The following is an 18,362-nucleotide window of genomic DNA, read 5'->3' on the forward strand; positions in this document are numbered from 1 at the left end:
TGATATAATAAAAATAACTTGTGATATTTCATCGTTTATAAAAAATATCACACATACAGATTTATTTTTTCTTCTTCTGTTTCACTAGATGTATCGCTATGTGTTTCATTATATGTATATTCTCTATATTTATGCAAAACTTCAAAAAATTGAGTTTGGTATTCACAATCACGCAATATTTTATGCAAATTATGAACAAGTTTGTGAGCGATATTAAGATTCGGCACGCAAATTCTTTTTTCTATAAAATTTTTCACGTCAAGTTTCATAAGTTCATACGACTTGCAAAGTTTATCCTCTTCTATGGTGGAAGTACCGTTCACCTTGTTAACTGCAAAATATACATTTGAGTTGAAATAAAGAAGCACGTATAAATATAAGTATAGTTTTGATGAGAGATTATTAGCACCGTATGTATATAACTGTACGTCAGTTACAATCAACAAACTATTTCAGAGAACGAAACAAGATAACTTACACAAGAGAGCCTGAACTTCGTGCTTCATATGCTCAATTTTAAAAATACGTTCCATATGATCTCTTGTTTCTAAATTGAAGACGTCCTCTAGTAATGTTTCTATTATCTTCATAAATTGAATTTCTTCGTCAATTGACAACTGCGACAAAATATTTATTGCCCAATTCATGAGGCCGACACACAAGTAAGCGCGTATACTTGTTGATACGAAATAATTGCTTTTCGCATAAATGCTATCTTCACCCGTTGGCTTCTTTATATCTAATGTTATGAGAATATAGCTGAAGGGGTCTAAATCCGTATTCTTGATTTTATCTGCTTTTTTCATCTGATATTGGTACACATAATCTAATGCTGTTGTGATGTGTTTCAACTGAGTTTCTTTTACGTCGGATGTGGCCGCTAAAGCGATTTGATAACTAGCATGTAAAAATAGCTCCTGGAAATATATATTAATAATAGAAATTTTTGTATTATTCATAAAGGACATTTGTTCTCATTCTGTTATCGAGATACTTATCGAGATACTGCTTCATAATTATTACCATTTCAGAATTATTTGTAATAGTACGGGTGAGAAAAGCATTGCTGCGCTGTAAAGCATTGTAATGAGAGGCATTGTGTCTCTCTTTAAGATCTTGCAACACCCCGTGGTCCGATTTTCCTGCTATCCATCTTTGCACTGAATCGCACTGATTTTCTTGTTTGTACGTGGACATTAGTGACTCGTAAGCGTCTATATATATCTTCAGATGCTATATATGGAAAGATTTAAGTTGTTTACACGTATAATTGACCTATTTTAAACCGAAATATGTAGAACGTATTTATACCTGTAACTCCTGAATATTCTCAATAACGAAACGTGCTTTCGAATAATCCAACTTCACAAGAGCACGCATCATCGCATCTTCAGCTATGGAAATACTGAATTCTACGTCACCGGACATTAACGCTAATTGAGATGCAATTTCTAAACATTCTGGGTCATATCGTCGGCTGAGAAGCTTGGCTGCTTTGATGAGTTCACCTAATTTTATATAACTAATGTATTTAACAAATGTTAATTTAATGGAAAGATTATACAATCTTATGAATTATTTACATGTCCATTTAAGTTATCGGTCGAATCATAATTATAATATCGTGATACGAGTCATACGAGCAGAGACATGCTTTTGATTGTACCACGCATGTATTATAATATAATCACTAAATTACTACTAAATAATAAATTAATTAACTTACCAGTGTGCTGCTTGCTCTAACTGACCGGCAGTAGTAGCGTAATGTGCCCAAGATTGCAACACCACCGCCAGAGTCGGATCATCATCAGCAAGTTTAAATCTAGCAAGTACGTACGCTTCTTTATACATTCGAGCGTCTACGAATGCCTTTATGGCTTCGTAAATTTTGTGTACACAAAGCAAATATGATACAGCCTTCTCCACATTGCCTTCCATTATTAATTGATGCGCATATGCCTCGCATGTTTCTCTCCACGTCCTGCGAAGTTACTATTTTAATTATAACGTGTCCAATAACATATTATTTTTCTTTTCCTATACATTTTTACATGAAAAGTATAACGTACTTTACAGAAAGACTAGTTGAGAGCGATACTAAAAAATCATTCAGTCGCTTCTCCTTGATCGCGCATTCTATGTTTTGTTGTAAATTGTTGCACCACATATCCATCTCGATTATGGTATCATTTTTATATTTCAAAGTATGTCCGAGCTCTGTACGAACAGATAATGAATAACTAAATGATACGTAATACTCGTGACTGATAATATATTTATATGCACCTAAATGAAACTTATTAAAGCAAATTATTTTCTAAGATTACATATTATAAACTTACTTTCTTTAGCGACAATTATCTGAAGAGCTTCCTTTCCAGAAAACAATGATGATGTAACACTATCATAATCGCTTTCTTTGTTCTCCAATTCGGAGTCTTGCTTTTCATTTTTCCTAATGTCATTTTTTATGCAATTCAGAACCGCATGTTTCTCATTCATCATTTTATTATATATTGGGAAGTATGATTGCTTTTTCTCTTTTTTCTTTCCCATATCCTTAACCAATTCTGATTGAGATTCTGCAATTAAGATTCTCGGTCATTACGATATCTATATATAACTACCTGGTTGTATTTAAAAATATTAATGCTTAATTACTTGTTTCGACTATTTCAGTTATAGAAACAGAAGAGTGGTTAACTGAACCCTTCGAACTATTTGTGAGCGTTTCATTATGCGCCTCTGAGGTGATTGTTTGAACATTTTGTATTCTGTATTTTTGCGCCTTATATTTAGGTTTCTTCTTTTTATCCTCCGAAAATGGTTTCGGCGATTGCTCGGATAATGTATAATCCCATATACTTAGCGTAAAGTCCGACGAGCCAGTGATGATTAATTGCGGTTTAAGGGGACTCCACATGCAGCATAGTACAGGTCCACTATGTCCCACATACGTACCCATCAACTCTTGTTTTTCAACATCCCACACCTATTTGCATAAGATACGGATCTTAAAAGATTGACTGTATATTTGAACAATACCGTACAAGCCATGGCAATATCTTACTTGTGCAGTACAATCGTAACTGCCAGACACTAAGTATCCTGTGACATGTGGGCTCCAAGCTAAACACACTACTCTGTCAGAGTGTCCGTTTAAAGTTGCTACCAGCTTATGCATATTGCGTTGTTCATTGTTCCCATTTTCAGTGAGATCGACGATTTTTTCCTGAGTTTCTAATTCTTTTCTTAAATCTGAGATATCGTAGATCAATATGGTAGACGAGTCAGAGGCAACCGCCAAATAGTCTTTCATCGGCGAGCTTAATGTATCCACCGCTGTACTTTCGGGATGCCACACTAGACAATTCACCGTTTTCTTAGAGAGATATATCATATTGCCGCATTTCTTAAGATTTCGGTCATAGAATAAAATCCGACTGAAACAATATGAATAAGTTCGAAGCGTGTTTTTAAATTATCTTTTAAGTATACTACTTACCCATTTTCCAATGCGATCGCTAGCATTAAATTATCGGGTTTCCACGAGAACTCTGTGCATTCTTCTTTTATTATGGACATGGGTCCTAAAAGAAAAATCACACTTAGCATTTGACTTACAGACAATGGATACTAATATCTTACCTTTGTTCGGATTTTTTACATCATAGACTACCAGTTCACCTTCTGAACAAGAGTATACACCTAAATCACTTTTGTTTGGCACAGAGCCCCATTCGAGCTTGTAAATAACCTTTCTGTGATATTGTTTAAACAATATTGGTACATTTTTCAGTATATCGATTAAGCCAACGCGACCCTCTGAAGTACCAAAGGCTAACAAACGTTCATTTTCAGGCTGCCATGCTATCTGATAAAAAATATTTATTTGCAAAATATATACTTTTCGTATATAAATATAAATACACTGCTCAAAAGAATTATGGCATAGATAATTTATTGTCAAAAATCGGCCAACTTTGACTGGTGATTACTTCGCGAAAAATTATTGTGATGCTAGGAATGTTGGCTGTGGTCAAAACACGAGCCAGGAGCTGAAAAACATGCGCGTGTATTTGCGTGCATATGTCAACAAACACTTTTGCCGTAGCTCCACTGATTTCCAATCATTTAATCCGCCGGCCGGTACTTGGCCCGAAGGTCAAAAACAACGATATTTTTGAAGGGCTGTAACTTCACGAAAAAAATTGTAGCGACTCCATTTTTTTTCAAATTGAACGAGAAGATTTGAACTTTATGACGATGCAAACAGCGCTCTCGAAAAAAAATTGCCCACGTCCGTGCATTCCGTCAAATTTTGCAATTTTCAGTATACCAAACATGCCCTCAGACGTCAGGGGTTACAGGGGTAGGGGTGCATCGCATGCAAAAAATGGAGATACATTCTTAAAGCAGAGACTTCATTTTGAGAAAAAAAATCATTAGTTTACAATAATTTTTCGCGAGGTAATCGCGTCAAAGTTGGCCAATTTTCGGCAATAAATTATCTATGCCATAATTCTCTTGAGCAGTGTATATTTTGAAAAATTATTTTTCCAGACATTATGAGGAAATGTTTTACCACTCTTAATTTCCCTTTTATTTTCTGCCAAAACATGGTAACATCAAAAGTTGCTACATGAGGCTCGGACAAATTCCACGAACGAAGCATCATATCCCCTACGCCAAATGCAATACGTGAAGTATCAATGGGACAAGCTGCTACGCAGTAAATATATCCTCCTTGCGTAGGTATCTTATATTTAAGTTCAGCAGGCTTATTTTCTCGTTTGCTACAACACACGACCCAACGATCTTGTGCTAATGTCCAAATTGTGAGCCTGAAATTTGTTACAGGGGAAATCGATTATATCTACCTTGTTGAATTTTATATGTAAAATGTAACTTACTCAGAATCCTTCCTCCAATTCTCGGATACTTCATTGCATTTAGGAATAGTGGCTATGCAAAATAATCCTCTGTTGTGGTATGTATGAAGTAATTCATGCTGCTTTACTTTCTTACTATTCACAGAAAGATCCCAAGAAAGAAGTTCACCCCAAACAGAACTAGTTATAAGCATTCTAGGCTCTGCCCAACACACTGCAATCCAAGCTCCACATGTAGTACTGAGTTTGCTCTTATGTGGCTGAGATGTATATGACTGAGAAGTAACTGGTAGATTTGGCAAATTTATTACAGTTTCACATCTACCATCTTTACCAGCTCTCCAGATAAACACAGATCTAAATATAAGAAAAAAATAAATACAATTATGAAACATATTGTTATATCAATTTAATTTTTTATAAAATACATCTATATCATACTAATATAATAAATATAATACATATGATATCAATATATAAATTTTATGTCTTACTTGTCTTTTGCACTTGAAGCTAAGAGAAGATCTCTCGTGTAATCTGTAGACAGCACATTGACATCTGAAGGACACCAAGATAAACTAACTACTTCATCATCATGTCCTCTCAGTTTATATAATATTGATCCGTTATTATCCAAGTTAACAATATAAATTAATCCACATTTTGAGCCTACTGCTACAAGATTAGCTTCATGAGGACAACAAGCCAGATAGGTAGCTTTTAGTTTGCCTAGAGTTATCTTCTTGGCAGTTTGGTATTGTGTATTACAAGACAATAAATAGCCTTGTGAATTCACTGCACATGCAAGATTATTATCTTTGTTTGACCAGTCGACACCCACAATTGGCTTATCCTACATCAACATAAAGAAATTATAGAGAACAATTATGAATATGAACAAACCCTATTATTCCTTGATAACAATCCCTATTCATGACAATAGTTTGCTATACAAAGTAATCAACCATTTTTATTATATTTGTTACTTACATCAGCAAAAGAAAATATTGTGAACAACTCCAACTGATCTATATTCCAGATCTTGGCTTTATCATCATCACCACAAGAAATTATCAATTCTGGACTATTTGGCTCAAATTTAGGACAAAATGCCAATGCGGTTACTCTGTCTATATGAGCATCCTGAATTATATTAAACTCCAAAGCTAGGTCATTCTCTTTTTGCTTGGCAATAACAATACAATTCTTGGCACCCCATGCTAAAGTTTTACGTTTTGAACAAGCTAGGATATTGCTCAAATACCAATTTGGTGAAGGAGGTAATACAGCTGAATTCATATTGCTCCTTGTGTTTTGTAAAAAAGGAAAGTTTTTAATAATTCCTATGAAAAATCATAAGGATTACATTTTTTTTTATCGTAACAAGTAGCATGTGACATTAAGAAAGTTTCTTTTACAAAGTAACTTTCTTAATCATGAATGAATATATAAATGTAAAATAAATAAATGTAATAAATTTTAAATGCATACAACTTATAAATTTCTTTGTATTGAACAATAATATTTACCTTCAAAAAATCTATTCGCAACTCTCGATAGATAAATAACACTCGATCGCTGTTTGAAATAGCTTCCTTCTTTCTTTCCTTCCTTTATAATAATACAATACAGGCTGCGTTCCGATATTCACTACCAACACTAAAAATCTACAATATACGTGACAGAAATTATGTATTTTCAGTACTGGCAGTGAATATCGGAACGCAACCACAGAGTTTCTAACATCAATTCTCATTCTCTCTCTCTCTCTCTCTCTCTCTCTCTCTCTCTCTCACACACAAGTGCCAAGGAAAAGGCAAACACACAACAACGTTTGGGACGCAAATGATGTTTCCTATTGAGGGAGGATTCACATCTGAGCAGAAAAGCAGAAAGCCGGCAGCCAATTAGAAATCACGCTAGTAGTCTATCCTTCTTTTGAGAGAGAGACAGAATTTCTTCAGAAGATTCTTCATAGACCCAGAAGTATTTACCAATCAGGAGCGAGATTCAGTGGAAAATCTACTTATGTTGTCCAACTGTTGAATCTGCTGAAGCAGCCAATAGAAATCTAGGAAATAACTATAAATCTATCTAGTAATAAATCTAGGAATAAATTTGATTGGAATCGATTCTGACGAGTTCTATAATAACAGTGCCCGGAATACTTACACGATCGGGCCGATTTTTGAGAGCTACGCCTCCTTACTTCCCCTTACTGCTCCAGCCCGCACGGCGGACCTAGAAACTGACAATCGCGAGGCGCTGTCTCAGGCATGTCACATGAGACAGTCACATGAGACGCTTCACAGTTTAACATAGCTGAAACAAATTTATTTATTAAAACAACTAGGCATTTTTTATAGTTTACTAATATAATATAGTCTTAATATTAATATAAATATATATTAATAGAAATATTAATATAAGTAATATTCTTAATATAACTATAATATACAGTGTATATTATAGTTATAGAATATTACTTATATTAATATTTCTATTAATATATATTTATATTAATATTAAGACTATATTATATTAGTAAACTATAAAAAATGCCTATGGAGTTGTTTTAATAAATAAATTTGTTTCAGCTATGTTAAACTGTGAAGCGTCTCATGTGACTGTCTCATGTGACGTGCCTGAGACAGCGCCTCGCGACTGTCAGTTTCTAGGTCCGCCGTGCGGGCTGGAGCAGTAAGGGGAAGTAAGGAGGCGTAGCTCTCAGAAATCGGCCCGATCGTGCAAATAATTCCGGGCACTGCCATAATAGGTACCCTGACTGGCTGCCTTTCTGTTTTATGTAAATAAACCTCCCTCGAATGTTTGAAAAATATCGTATACGATATTTTATTAATGGGGCAATTTAATTGGCGGCTGAGATTTGTGATATCTAGTGACATTCATGAAATATCGTATATTACAATGGGGAGTTTTTGCAATACCGTCTCTCAGATACATGTAAATCATGAACGTTATTTGCTCAGAATTAACGTTGCAATGTATGTGACCAATAGCATTCACGATTTACGTTTACCATATCTGAGAGACGGTATTGCAAAAACTTCCCATTTTTCAAGAATAATTGTAAATCCAAAGTCTAAAATCGAGTTTCGCATCTATGAGTCTGGCAATTAGTTTGATAATGAGTCTGGTAATTATTGCTGGTAATATGCGATAAGTACTATTGGTCGTGCAGATAACTTTAATAATAGCTTGCACTTCTGATGTGAATATCTTTGTCTCAGGCGCATTTACTGAAAAATAAAATACATGTAAGACTTACTAACTTGTACATATTTATATAAGTAACTCCAATTATAATGATAAATCATAATACAATATAAACATTTAATTTTAAAGCGTTTGAAAAAACGTAAGGAAATTTTATATTCAAAATTATACCTGAACATTAGAGGTGTTCTCTCTCTCTCTCTCTTTTCGAGCTGCAAAGTGCTTTTAAACCATAAAAATTTCATTATTATCATTTTTTAAATCCGTTAGAACCCGTTAACCCTGTGTTTATCTTTTGTGATCACGAAAAATAATCTTATAATTTGGATACGTAATATATAAAATGTATTGTTTATGTGTTGAAAGAGAAACACGCGTTCGAAACGAACTTCGATCTTTGTGACAAAGCAGTCCATAGCGAGTGCTCTTATAAATTACAAATCAAAGTGAGTTCGAGAAACAGTAGGAAGCAGGAATAGACAGTGTTGATAACAGAAGCACCTTCTCTGGGAAATACAATAAAGTGCGCGTGAACTTGGTAAGAATTGGCTATCTGATCTGATTGTCGCAAAAAGCATCGGACTATAGAGCATGCAAGCACACACAAACTCGTCACTGTTTTGATGTTTTGCATTATAATACCGTCGATCGTATGATTCGCATATTTTTTACGGCTATCTCCAAGTGACTAATGTGATGATATTTTCTTTCTCTCCTTCTCTTTCCCTCTCTTTCTCTTTTACTCCTTCTCTTATTGATATGAGCAATCGTTAACCATGATTCATGTTAATGCTTGTTAGTATGTAAAAGAGATTCGAGCATCAGCCGGTGCTGCTGCCATATTTCTTCGTTTTCGTTATTCTTGCCGTTACCGGTGATATCTTATCGTGCAGTTCGCCAGATACGTCATTCACGGAAGATTCACGGAAGATGCGGCTAACGGCCGTATGTTTGTCGTTGCTCTGTGGATTCCTCGGCGTCTTTGCAACGCTCGAGGAGCTGCCACAGGATCTTTCGCTGGAAAAGTTTATGAAATTGTTGCGGTTGGACCAGAATTCTGTGATCGCCGATTATAATACCGATATCAACCTCAACACGGTAAACAGATTTAAAAATTGTACATCTAAATTTTCGTACTCTTTTCTTCAAGTTTTTAATAGTCCTTAGATATTTTTCCTCTCTTTTTTCTTTTTTCTTAGACGCACGGCCTTATATTGTATATAAGACTATGTTTAATTAAGCACACATTTCTTCTCCTAATCGGATAATTACGTAAGAGTTACTGAAGTTTTATCGTTCTAAAAAATATACATATATATATATACTTATTCATCGAATCTCACTCGATTTTTACTCGATTCTCGGTCAAGAGTTTACAAGTGTTTTAGCTGCGCGCCTTTTTTTCAGCCGGGAATGATAAGAAAACAGGGTTATCCTGCAGAGGCTCACGTTATACCGACAGAGGACGATTATCTCTTAACATTGCACCGTATCCCAGGTGATGAAAATTCTCCACCTGTTTTCCTACAACATGGTTTATTGGGCAGCTCCGCCGATTGGGTTATTTCCGGCAAGGGAAAAGGACTCGGTATGATCTTTTAATCGTTGCATAAAGTTCAATACGACAACAAACGAGAACATTTAGTGCACGTAGTACGCATGTATAATTTTATAATGTCATATTATATTTTTTATATTATATATATTAAACATATTTTAAAATTGTTATTTTTTGTATCGTGTGTAAAAATATATTTCAAAGGCATATGTTGTAGAAGGAATACGGTAAACAATAGCAATGCTTGTTTTCCTGTTTTCTTAGCTTATATACTAGCCGATCAAGGGTATGATGTTTGGATGGGCAACTTTCGCGGCAATACCTATTCGAAAGCGCACGTCACGTTGTCGCCATTCGACTCGAGATTCTGGAATTTCAGGTATTCACCTGAGGAAACATGATAATACTCCGAGACGTGATTGCAACGATACTTGCGATAATTATTCAGCTACGAAAATCTCTGCGTATCTTGCTTTCCAATTTTCAATAACAAATTCATTATAGTCACGTAACGACATCTCGATCGAATTTTCTGTCAGCTTTCATGAGATGGGCATCTATGATCTACCCGCGGCGATCTCGTATGTTACGAATATGAGATTTCAACCACTACACGCATACATCGGCCACTCGATGGGTACAACCGCTTTTTATGTTATGGCGACGCAGTGTCCACAAATCACACAAATGATACAAATGATGATTAGCCTCGCACCTGTGGCCTTTTTGCAGCATATAAAGAGCCCGGTGCGAATTTTGGCACCCTACAGTATGCAATATGAGGTGATGATGTAAAATGTGAATCTTGCTAGGAAATAATTCATTCGCGTAATTTATGATTATGAAACAAAGCAAGGATAGTTTAAAGCGCAACACTCGATTGTCCTCCCTAATAGCACAGATGTCCAGAGGACGTCCATAGTACGTCTTGAGGACGTCCTTAGGGCGTTCTTAGGACGTCCCCAGGAGAACATGTGCTATCAGGGCTAATTAATCTGAGATTAATTTTGTTGATTTTGCTGGTGTCTCTATTGTAAAATAATGTCCTTTACTCTGCCTAATGTTTTTCAGTTTAATATTAGATTGTTAAACTTAATGTCTTGATCATCCCTCGTATATCCCGTCGAATTATTCATAGACAATCGTCACGCGTGAGTCGAGCGCTTTCGTTCGTTTCCAAATATTCTTTCGACGATTTGGGCACAATTTGACAGGAAGTAAAGTGTTACATCGCAAATAAAATCCACGATTGCAGATAATCGCACAATTTCTGGGAGAAACCGAATTCTTGCCGCAGACCAAGTTTCTACGCTTTCTGTCGAAATACTTGTGTAATCAGAACATCATCGAGCAGAAGATCTGCGCCAACATATTGTTCATGATATGCGGCTTCGACAAAGAACAGTTTAATTACGTAAGTAATTTCGCGAGAGCACTCGGAGATGCCGCATAATTGAAGTGCTTCGATCAATTCGCACCGTCACGTCACTCCGCGTGATGCTTCATGTCAGAACTTTATCGTGCGCGTTTTGCAGACTCTGTTGCCCAGTATCCTGAGTCATTCACCCGCTGGCACATCCACTAAGACGATAGTGCATCTAGCCCAAGAGGTAAAATCGGGCAAGTTTCGGCCGTACGATTACGGTCCCAAGAGGAATCAACTGCTCTACAACGCCACGGAGCCGCCGGATTATGATTTCACGAATGTCACCGTGCCGATCGCGTTGTTCTACTCCGACAATGACTGGTTTGTCAGCCATCCGGTAAGCGTACGCGCAGAATCGTAGCGGTCAAGAGGAAATCGATCGCACGATTGCTGACAAAGACAATGTATATGTTTGTTCAAGGATATGAGAAGGCTCTACCGCAAGTTGAATAATGTAATCGACGTGTACAGAGTGCCGTTTGAGAAGTTCAACCATTTGGATTTCTTATGGGGTATAGACGCGCCCAAACTCGTGTATAAAAGACTGCTACAGGACATAAATACATCTTACAGTGACAAGTGAGAGATTTAAATATTACTCAGCCGTATAAAAACAGTGTTTCGGTAATACATGTCGATAATAATGACTGATCGCGACCTTTGATAAAATAATTCATTTTATCCAAAACTTTAGTAGATAATAAACTATATATGGTATGGTTGTTGTCGAAATGTATGTTGTTGAAATGAAACTTTAAGATGGTTTGGAAAATAATCTTCAAGAGACCGTCGTCTTGACATGGTAACATGATAATGTATCAGATAATATATCAGATAAGGTGAAATATATAAGGAATCATATATTTCTATAGGAATTGTAATGTAGAATAAATAAATCAGACTCGTAACCGATTGGCCATTTCTTTATGAACGTTACGATTTATTGCGATAATTGCGATATATATTATTACACCGTACAGATATGCGCTTTGATAATCTTACAGCAATAACACACTGTCGTTATTAGTTTTACTGAAAATGATTTGTATCTCATTTCAATCTCTACTGCCGAGCGCCGAGAAAGGATGATCGATAGCGGCTCGTTCGACTAATCGAATCGCAGCCGGGTCGATAGAGTCGTCAGACTCGACCGCGCAACACATTGACGGGTGCAGTAGCAGTGGTGTACTACAACGGGAATCGTCTCATCGGGCATATTTTCATGTTGAGGGAGGTGCGAGTGCGAGCGCATTTTGATGCGTGATTCTTCGTGCACGTTGTTGCGACTTGCGTCCGGGTGACTTCGCGTCGACTTGCCGGCGTAGTTCTTGATTGACGGGCGACTCGACACGAGGAGCGAGTAGCGACGATGAGCGAGAACGCGGAAATTGCAGCGGTCGCACCGCAGGCTGGAGATCCGACCAGGGCGGAAATGTACAAGGAAGAGGCGAACGAATATTTCAAGAGTACGTTCACGTGGCGCGAGATCGACGCTACACTCCCCCGTTGCTCCCCCGGGATCGGCAGGATGCGTTCCGATTAATCTCACGCACACTGTCACGTGTTTTCTCGAGAGAGTTAACCAAACTTCCGCTGTTAATGGGCTCGCAATTATAAAAATAAAGCTGCGCGACGACGAAGGAGCGTCGAGAAATCCTCCCAGCGAGTAGCTGGGAACTTTCGACTTCCTTTTCCTTCATGATAGTTTGCGAGAGAGTTTCGCCTCAACTTTGATTCTGTCTTCGCTGTGCGAACGCGAAGACACCGATGTTGTGTGATTTCAGAAACTTTTATCACGCGTTTTATTACGGGAGAGCAAACGACCATGCCGCGTCTCTATTTAACTTTGTATGATGCGTCTTTTTTGTCTCTCTTTTTTTTTTAGATCAAGTGTACGACAAAGCTATCGAATTGTATACCAAAGCCATAGAAGTAAACCCGTCGGTAGCCGTGTATTATGGCAATAGAAGTATCGCTTACTTGAGGACAGAATGCTTCGGATATGCGTTAACAGACGCGTCTAAGGCAATCGAGTTAGATAGAAATTATATAAAGGGCTATTATCGCAGAGCTGCTGCATACATGTCCCTGGGCAAGTTCAAGCTAGCACTTACAGATTATAGAACTGTCGTGAGAGCTAAGCCAAATGACAAAGATGCTATGGCCAGATGTACAGAATGTTCCAAAATGGTTAAAGTGTTAGCATTTCAAAAAGCTATTTCTGTAGAAGAAAAGAAAAATATAGCCGATATGATCAATCTAGAAGCTATGGGTAAGTATTTAACAGCAAATTTTATAGAACATGAAGGTTTGTGAATGTGAATTATCATAGTATTTATTTATGATTTCTCAATATTTATATATTCTTGATATCTGTAAGAATCGGTCATATTTTATTGACGAGTGATGCAATATTGTAAATCAAATAATTATCGATTTTTATTATTACATTATTATAAACATTATCGACATGTCGAATATGTATAATTAATGTTACCTTGATTCAGACGACAGGATATTAAGATCTTTGTATTTGGTGCATAATCTTTTTTAAATAGCAAGTTGAGACTGAGATAATACTAACGGAGACTGATAGTACTAATGGAGAATCATCAAGTATCACAATGTATATATTAAAATTAATTATTTTTATAGCCATCGAAGATGAGTACACAGGACCTAAATTAGTCGATGGCAAAGTTAATTTACAATTTATGCAAGAATTATTAGAATGGTATAGGAATCAAAATAAATTGCACCGTAAATATGCTTATAAGATCTTATTGGACGTTAAATCATGGTTTATGGCACAGCCTAGTTTAGTGGATATTACAATTCTTGAAGATAGCAAATTCACTATTTGCGGTGATATACATGGACAATATTATGACTTGCTTAATATATTTAAGTTAAATGGATTGCCATCAGAGACTAATCCATATGTATCCTTTTTAAGAACGGAAGATGTAAGGTAATATAGATTGTGTGACATCAATTTATAGACTTGTTCAAGTAATATTTTGTGTACTAATGTTATACAGAAATGCATACCATGGTCCCCGGGAATGTTCCTTAACAGCTGTATAGTTATTTAATGGAGATTTTGTAGATAGAGGCTCTTTTTCAGTAGAATGCATATTCACTTTATTTGGTTTTAAGTTATTATATCCGAATCACTTCTTTATGTCAAGAGGTAAATAATCTGTTTTCTGATATTTTGTTGCTTTTTTGTTGAGCTTATACACTCATGAGACATCTGACACATTCAAGGTAATCATGAGTCAGCAACAATGAATCAAATGTATGGATTCGATGGTGAAGTGAAAGCTAAATATTCCACCCAGATGGCAGAATTATTTACAGAAGTATATAACTGGCTCCCTCTGGCACATTGTCTTAACAATAGAGTGCTCGTAAGTCTTGAAAATCTTTACAAAAGCTATGAATGTTACAGTTTGAACGGACTTTGTGTATCCAAATGCCGTATAATCCAAGTATAATATTTATACAAATGCGATCAAATTGCCGTCTATCAGGTGATGCATGGCGGCTTGTTTTCACGGGATAACGTGACGCTGCAAGAGATCAGGGAAATCGATAGAAATAGACAACCACCTGATGAGGGACTAATGTGCGAATTGCTGTGGTCGGATCCGCAACCGCAGATGGGCAGAGCGCCCAGCAAGAGAGGCGTGGGTGTTCAATTTGGACCTGACGTCACGCAAAATTTCCTCACGACAAATTCCCTCGATTATGTCGTGAGGAGTCACGAGGTCAAGAATGACGGGTACGAGGTTGGACATGATGGGAAATGTATCACAGTATTTTCCGCTCCAAATTACTGGTACTAACGGCGTAAATCACGTTATCATGTTTTGTCACGATATGTGCTCGGGCATATTATCTAATGTCTATCATTTTCAGTGATACTATGGGTAACCGAGGTGCCTTTATCACACTTAACGGTAAAGACATGAAACCTTATTTCACGTCGTACGAAGCAATGGTATGTACTTTATTCAACTTTTCGATTATAATATTTACATTTGAAACTGTGTTTTTGTGTAGACCATGGAAAAATCACTCCTCGTAACATTCTGTTACAGCCTCATCCAAACGTAAGGCCGATGGCTTATGCCAACTCTCTACTAAAGTTCATGTGCTAGTGGAACACTCGCTAGGTATTATTAATAAATAATAATAACTGAATATATATTATATATAAGTAGCCGAATCAACAAAGTGTGTGTAATATATTTGATACCGGAAATGAGATGGTAAGAGACACTTTAGACTTCTCCGCAACAATAATTACTGTATTCTTTCTAGGAATACAATGAATTCCCTGTATGATAAAGTATATGCAATCGAATGCATAATATTGATGGGTACAAAAGCGAGAAAGGTTTGCTTATTTTTACAACAGGCAAACAGTTTTATCGAGTTTTCTTATCTATGATAAGGAAAACAACTCATCAGACATCACTAGCAATTTGTGTTCGTTTGTAATAAAATAACGCGAAAAGAACGTTTCTATTTTGTACCCTCAATCTGCAACCACCTTGCTCGTTAAAGATGCCAGTATCCATGCGCGCGCGAGCGTATACATAAAAGAACTAAGAACCGATCTCAAAAATCTCTCCAAGAGGATCTTGTAGGGTTACTTTTATCAAGCTGCAGTTAACTAGTTGTTTTAGTTTAACCTTACAGGATTCCAACTTAAACTGCTGTGAGAAAAAATAGAAAATAAGGAACAAAGCAACAGTTTTAATTGAAATCCTGCAAGGTTACTAACACGGTTATTTAACTGCAGCTTGATTAAAAGTAGCCTATATAGTCTATTACTTTTCAGCGCGAGTCGCTGAAAGGGAATCAAATCGCGGCACTCTTAATTCTTTAACGACCAACGGTGGTTTCAATGAAAACACGGAGATACATATATACACCGCATATGAAACCTAGCATAATTATGTAGTACAATATTCCAGCCAGTCACTACTTGTTATTTGTGACAACTTTTTTATAAATCTATTGTGATTGGAGGGATTTCTTTGATCTAACATTTTGTTTTTTGTTAACAATAAATGATGTTTATAATGTATATAAAATTGGCATGTTATTTTGTGCTATGTACAAAACGACAACACGATAAATTACACGTAATGCTGTGTGTGAACGACGACGTGACTTTACGAAAAATTACGGACAATTTCCTCCGGCAAGTTATTACGATTCTGATGGGATACGCCTAGGACTTTGATTCTCCCATCTGCGTGCAACTTTTGGAACAGCGTTGCGTGCTGCGGCGGCACTTTGTGCGTCTGCGGAACAGTGCCGATCACGGAGGCTTTACCGAAGGTGCCGAAAAATATATCGATTACTCTCCTTTTAAAGTCTTTGCTGAATAACTCCATCTTGCCGATCTCGTCGATTAACAATATATCCTGCAAATTGTGCAGTCAATGTTACTGAATTGTGACAATAGACCGGTCCTGAGAGAAATCACCAATTCTTACAGCGTCCGAGTCCAACGCTGGCAATGCTACTGTCTCGAAATTATCCAGAGAAACGCTATAGTTTCCTACGTGATACTTGGAGTTCTTCTGAGCCTCTGTTAAGCCTCTGCGAAAGATGAATAAAGAATTGCAATATGCATTGGGTTACGCGCAAAGTCGATGTTCCGTGTATTATTATGGGACAAGGACACACTTGAGCCGTGCTAAGGATAATCTCCTTTCAGGATCTGTCACCCTGACAATGTCAAAACCAATCCTGCTGCCACTCCGATCTCGTACCTCCTCTGTGTAAAATCCGTCGAGTCGGCCGCCCTTCTTCTCCAACATGGACGCGACCTTTTTGCACACCGTAGTCTTGCCTATACCTGCAGTAATAAACGTCTCCGACATTTGTATTTCAGCCTGACAAGACTCATCGTCTGATCCATGCGTTTATATTATGAATTCCCAAGAGGTATGTATCAAGTCAAACGAAAGAGAAGGAATCGCACAGTCTCCCCTCCCTGCCACTCAGGGTGTACATAAAGAAAGTACCTGTAACTCTCATCTGACCTATCGAGACTCTACTAATGTCAAACAATATTTATGAAAACCATATACATCCTTTGTTATACGCAGATACGCGTGTAATTTTATTTCAAATTTCCCCCCGCCCCGAGCCTCACCCGGAGGGCCTGTGAGTAGTACGTGCAACGGCCGCGAAACGCTGGCAGTTTCCATGGCTCGTCGCGTTGTTTACGTTGGAATCCGGCTGCTACGGCCCCCTGTCGCAGAGACACGTTACACGTGTAAAGAATCGCCGGTAGTCGCTCTCGAGCCGACGACGACGACGACGATAAGGACGGGTGAGCGAGAACGGGCACGTGCGCGATCGAGGAAGGACCAAGCGTGAATTTATGCGGCGGTGTCGTGAGAATGCACACGGCGGAAAGCACCGAGCCCGTGTGGCACACGCAGCGATGTCGTGGCAGTCGAAGTGAACACTCCGCGGGGCGGGGGGGGTAGTTGGGGCGAACGGCGATCAGCTGATCGAGCTGAGCGAGCGAGGCGGAGACAGTCGGTTGCAATGTTGCTACATTCAGGGATTTATTCCTAAATCTAGAGATTTTGAAGATTATCTGGGATCTAGGGATAGATTTAATAAAATTTCAATTTCTAGAGATTTTGACCAAATTTTTCTTTCCTATTGCAAATTAATAAAAAAATGAACTGAGTTGCGGTTCAAAACACGCCCGCAGCGTTATTGATACGTTTACGATTGTTCAAATTGGAGCGAGCATAGTGTTGTAGCTGCGATTGATGTGTTTCGGAATATAATAATATAAATTGCTTGTAGATTTTTTCGTATATATTTAAAAAACTTTTCCCACTCTACTTAGTATTACTATGTGTTAAAAGAGAAGTAGTAAGAAAAAAATGGAACGTTCCGTTTTGACTATGTTGCGATTGACCATAGCCACATAATGACCGATGTTTACTTTTTTCACTGGACCAGCCAATCAGAAATACGCGGCTAAGATGTGTGGAGTCGTAGAAACGCATGCGCACAGATGACAAATAGGAATCTACATTATTCTCTCTCGCACAGATATTTGCTTCATTTTTTGTATTACAGGAGAAATAAGCATCTTCATATCTATATGCTCTAAGGTTTTAACGCTTTAGAGTTAAATTTAGAAAATTGAGGGATTTCTTGCTCAATCAGGGATTAATTATGGGGATTTTCCATT

At 37.3% G+C, this 18,362-nt stretch overlaps 4 protein-coding genes across 6 annotated transcripts; 2 read left to right on the top strand and 2 right to left on the bottom strand.

Annotated features, from left to right (window-relative positions):
* Positions 1–32: 32 nt before the first annotated feature.
* On the bottom strand, positions 33–6,601 carry rig (gem nuclear organelle associated protein rigor mortis). 2 transcript variants are annotated; one of them, XM_025306973.1, is made up of 16 exons: positions 6,425–6,601; positions 5,886–6,238; positions 5,390–5,748; positions 4,917–5,252; positions 4,589–4,847; positions 3,652–3,877; positions 3,509–3,593; positions 3,074–3,446; positions 2,665–2,995; positions 2,346–2,585; positions 2,073–2,220; positions 1,727–1,984; positions 1,312–1,522; positions 1,024–1,233; positions 479–917; positions 33–331 (listed from the first exon to the last, which is right to left on the bottom strand). In XM_025306973.1, the coding sequence occupies exons 2-16, from the start codon at positions 6,192–6,194 to the stop codon at positions 48–50; spliced, it is 4,068 nt and encodes a 1,355-aa protein (XP_025162758.1). In that variant the 5' UTR covers positions 6,195–6,238; positions 6,425–6,601; the 3' UTR covers positions 33–47. The 2 variants fall into 2 exon arrangements, with proteins under 2 accessions (XP_025162758.1, XP_025162759.1); XM_025306974.1 differs by having other exon boundaries at positions 5,886–6,201; positions 6,425–6,501.
* A 1,474-nt stretch (positions 6,602–8,075) lies between these two features.
* Positions 8,076–12,028, top strand: LOC105180914 (lipase 3). Its single transcript, XM_011137266.3, has 9 exons — positions 8,076–8,173; positions 8,499–8,670; positions 9,026–9,230; positions 9,540–9,720; positions 9,955–10,069; positions 10,230–10,473; positions 10,946–11,104; positions 11,226–11,453; positions 11,538–12,028. The coding sequence occupies exons 3-9, from the start codon at positions 9,063–9,065 to the stop codon at positions 11,697–11,699; spliced, it is 1,257 nt and encodes a 418-aa protein (XP_011135568.1). The 5' UTR covers positions 8,076–8,173; positions 8,499–8,670; positions 9,026–9,062; the 3' UTR covers positions 11,700–12,028.
* A 240-nt stretch (positions 12,029–12,268) lies between these two features.
* PpD3 (protein phosphatase D3) lies at positions 12,269–15,644 on the top strand. Of its 2 annotated transcripts, XM_011137232.3 has the most exons (9): positions 12,269–12,582; positions 13,002–13,388; positions 13,772–14,058; positions 14,204–14,309; positions 14,387–14,529; positions 14,653–14,960; positions 15,041–15,122; positions 15,223–15,297; positions 15,446–15,644. In XM_011137232.3, exons 1-8 carry the CDS (start codon positions 12,486–12,488, stop codon positions 15,280–15,282), a joined length of 1,470 nt encoding a protein of 489 aa, XP_011135534.1. In that variant the 5' UTR covers positions 12,269–12,485; the 3' UTR covers positions 15,283–15,297; positions 15,446–15,644. The 2 variants fall into 2 exon arrangements, with proteins under 2 accessions (XP_011135534.1, XP_011135524.1); XM_011137222.3 differs by having other exon boundaries at positions 15,223–15,644.
* Positions 15,645–15,933: 289 nt separating this feature from the next.
* On the bottom strand, positions 15,934–17,708 carry LOC105180904 (cancer-related nucleoside-triphosphatase homolog). The gene is made up of 4 exons (XM_011137244.3): positions 17,298–17,708; positions 16,826–16,997; positions 16,633–16,738; positions 15,934–16,560 (listed from the first exon to the last, which is right to left on the bottom strand). Exons 1-4 carry the CDS (start codon positions 17,350–17,352, stop codon positions 16,306–16,308), a joined length of 588 nt encoding a protein of 195 aa, XP_011135546.1. The 5' UTR covers positions 17,353–17,708; the 3' UTR covers positions 15,934–16,305.
* Positions 17,709–18,362: the final 654 nt, after the last annotated feature.

The sequence above is a fragment of the Harpegnathos saltator genome, unplaced genomic scaffold, assembly GCF_003227715.2.
Source record: "Harpegnathos saltator strain DR-91 unplaced genomic scaffold, Hsal_v8.6 scaffold82, whole genome shotgun sequence".
In the NCBI taxonomy this organism is placed as follows: Eukaryota; Metazoa; Arthropoda; class Insecta; order Hymenoptera; family Formicidae; genus Harpegnathos; species Harpegnathos saltator.

Bases quoted from the DNA above. Each gene is read 5' to 3' on its own strand.
- LOC105180914 (XM_011137266.3), top strand. From the start codon at position 9,063: ATGCGGCTAACGGCCGTATGTTTGTCGTTGCTCTGTGGATTCCTCGGC. The intron at 9,231-9,539 runs GTAAACAGATTT...CCTTTTTTTCAG, and splicing joins CCGATATCAACCTCAACACG to CCGGGAATGATAAGAAAACA. The intron at 10,070-10,229 runs GTATTCACCTGA...ATTTTCTGTCAG, and splicing joins TCGAGATTCTGGAATTTCAG to CTTTCATGAGATGGGCATCT.
- LOC105180904 (XM_011137244.3), bottom strand. From the start codon at position 17,352: ATGGAAACTGCCAGCGTTTCGCGGCCGTTGCACGTACTACTCACAGGC. The intron at 16,998-17,297 runs GTGAGGCTCGGG...TTATTACTGCAG, and splicing joins ACTACTCACAGGCCCTCCGG to GTATAGGCAAGACTACGGTG. The intron at 16,739-16,825 runs GTGTGTCCTTGT...CATCTTTCGCAG, and splicing joins TTATCCTTAGCACGGCTCAA to AGGCTTAACAGAGGCTCAGA.
- rig (XM_025306973.1), bottom strand. From the start codon at position 6,194: ATGAATTCAGCTGTATTACCTCCTTCACCAAATTGGTATTTGAGCAAT. The intron at 3,447-3,508 runs GTAAGTAGTATA...ATATTGTTTCAG, and splicing joins GCGATCGCATTGGAAAATGG to TCGGATTTTATTCTATGACC. The intron at 1,985-2,072 runs GTACGTTATACT...GTAACTTCGCAG, and splicing joins TCAACTAGTCTTTCTGTAAA to GACGTGGAGAGAAACATGCG.
- PpD3 (XM_011137222.3), top strand. From the start codon at position 12,486: ATGAGCGAGAACGCGGAAATTGCAGCGGTCGCACCGCAGGCTGGAGAT. The intron at 13,389-13,771 runs GTAAGTATTTAA...TTATTTTTATAG, and splicing joins GATCAATCTAGAAGCTATGG to CCATCGAAGATGAGTACACA. The intron at 15,123-15,222 runs GTATGTACTTTA...ATTCTGTTACAG, and splicing joins TCACGTCGTACGAAGCAATG to CCTCATCCAAACGTAAGGCC.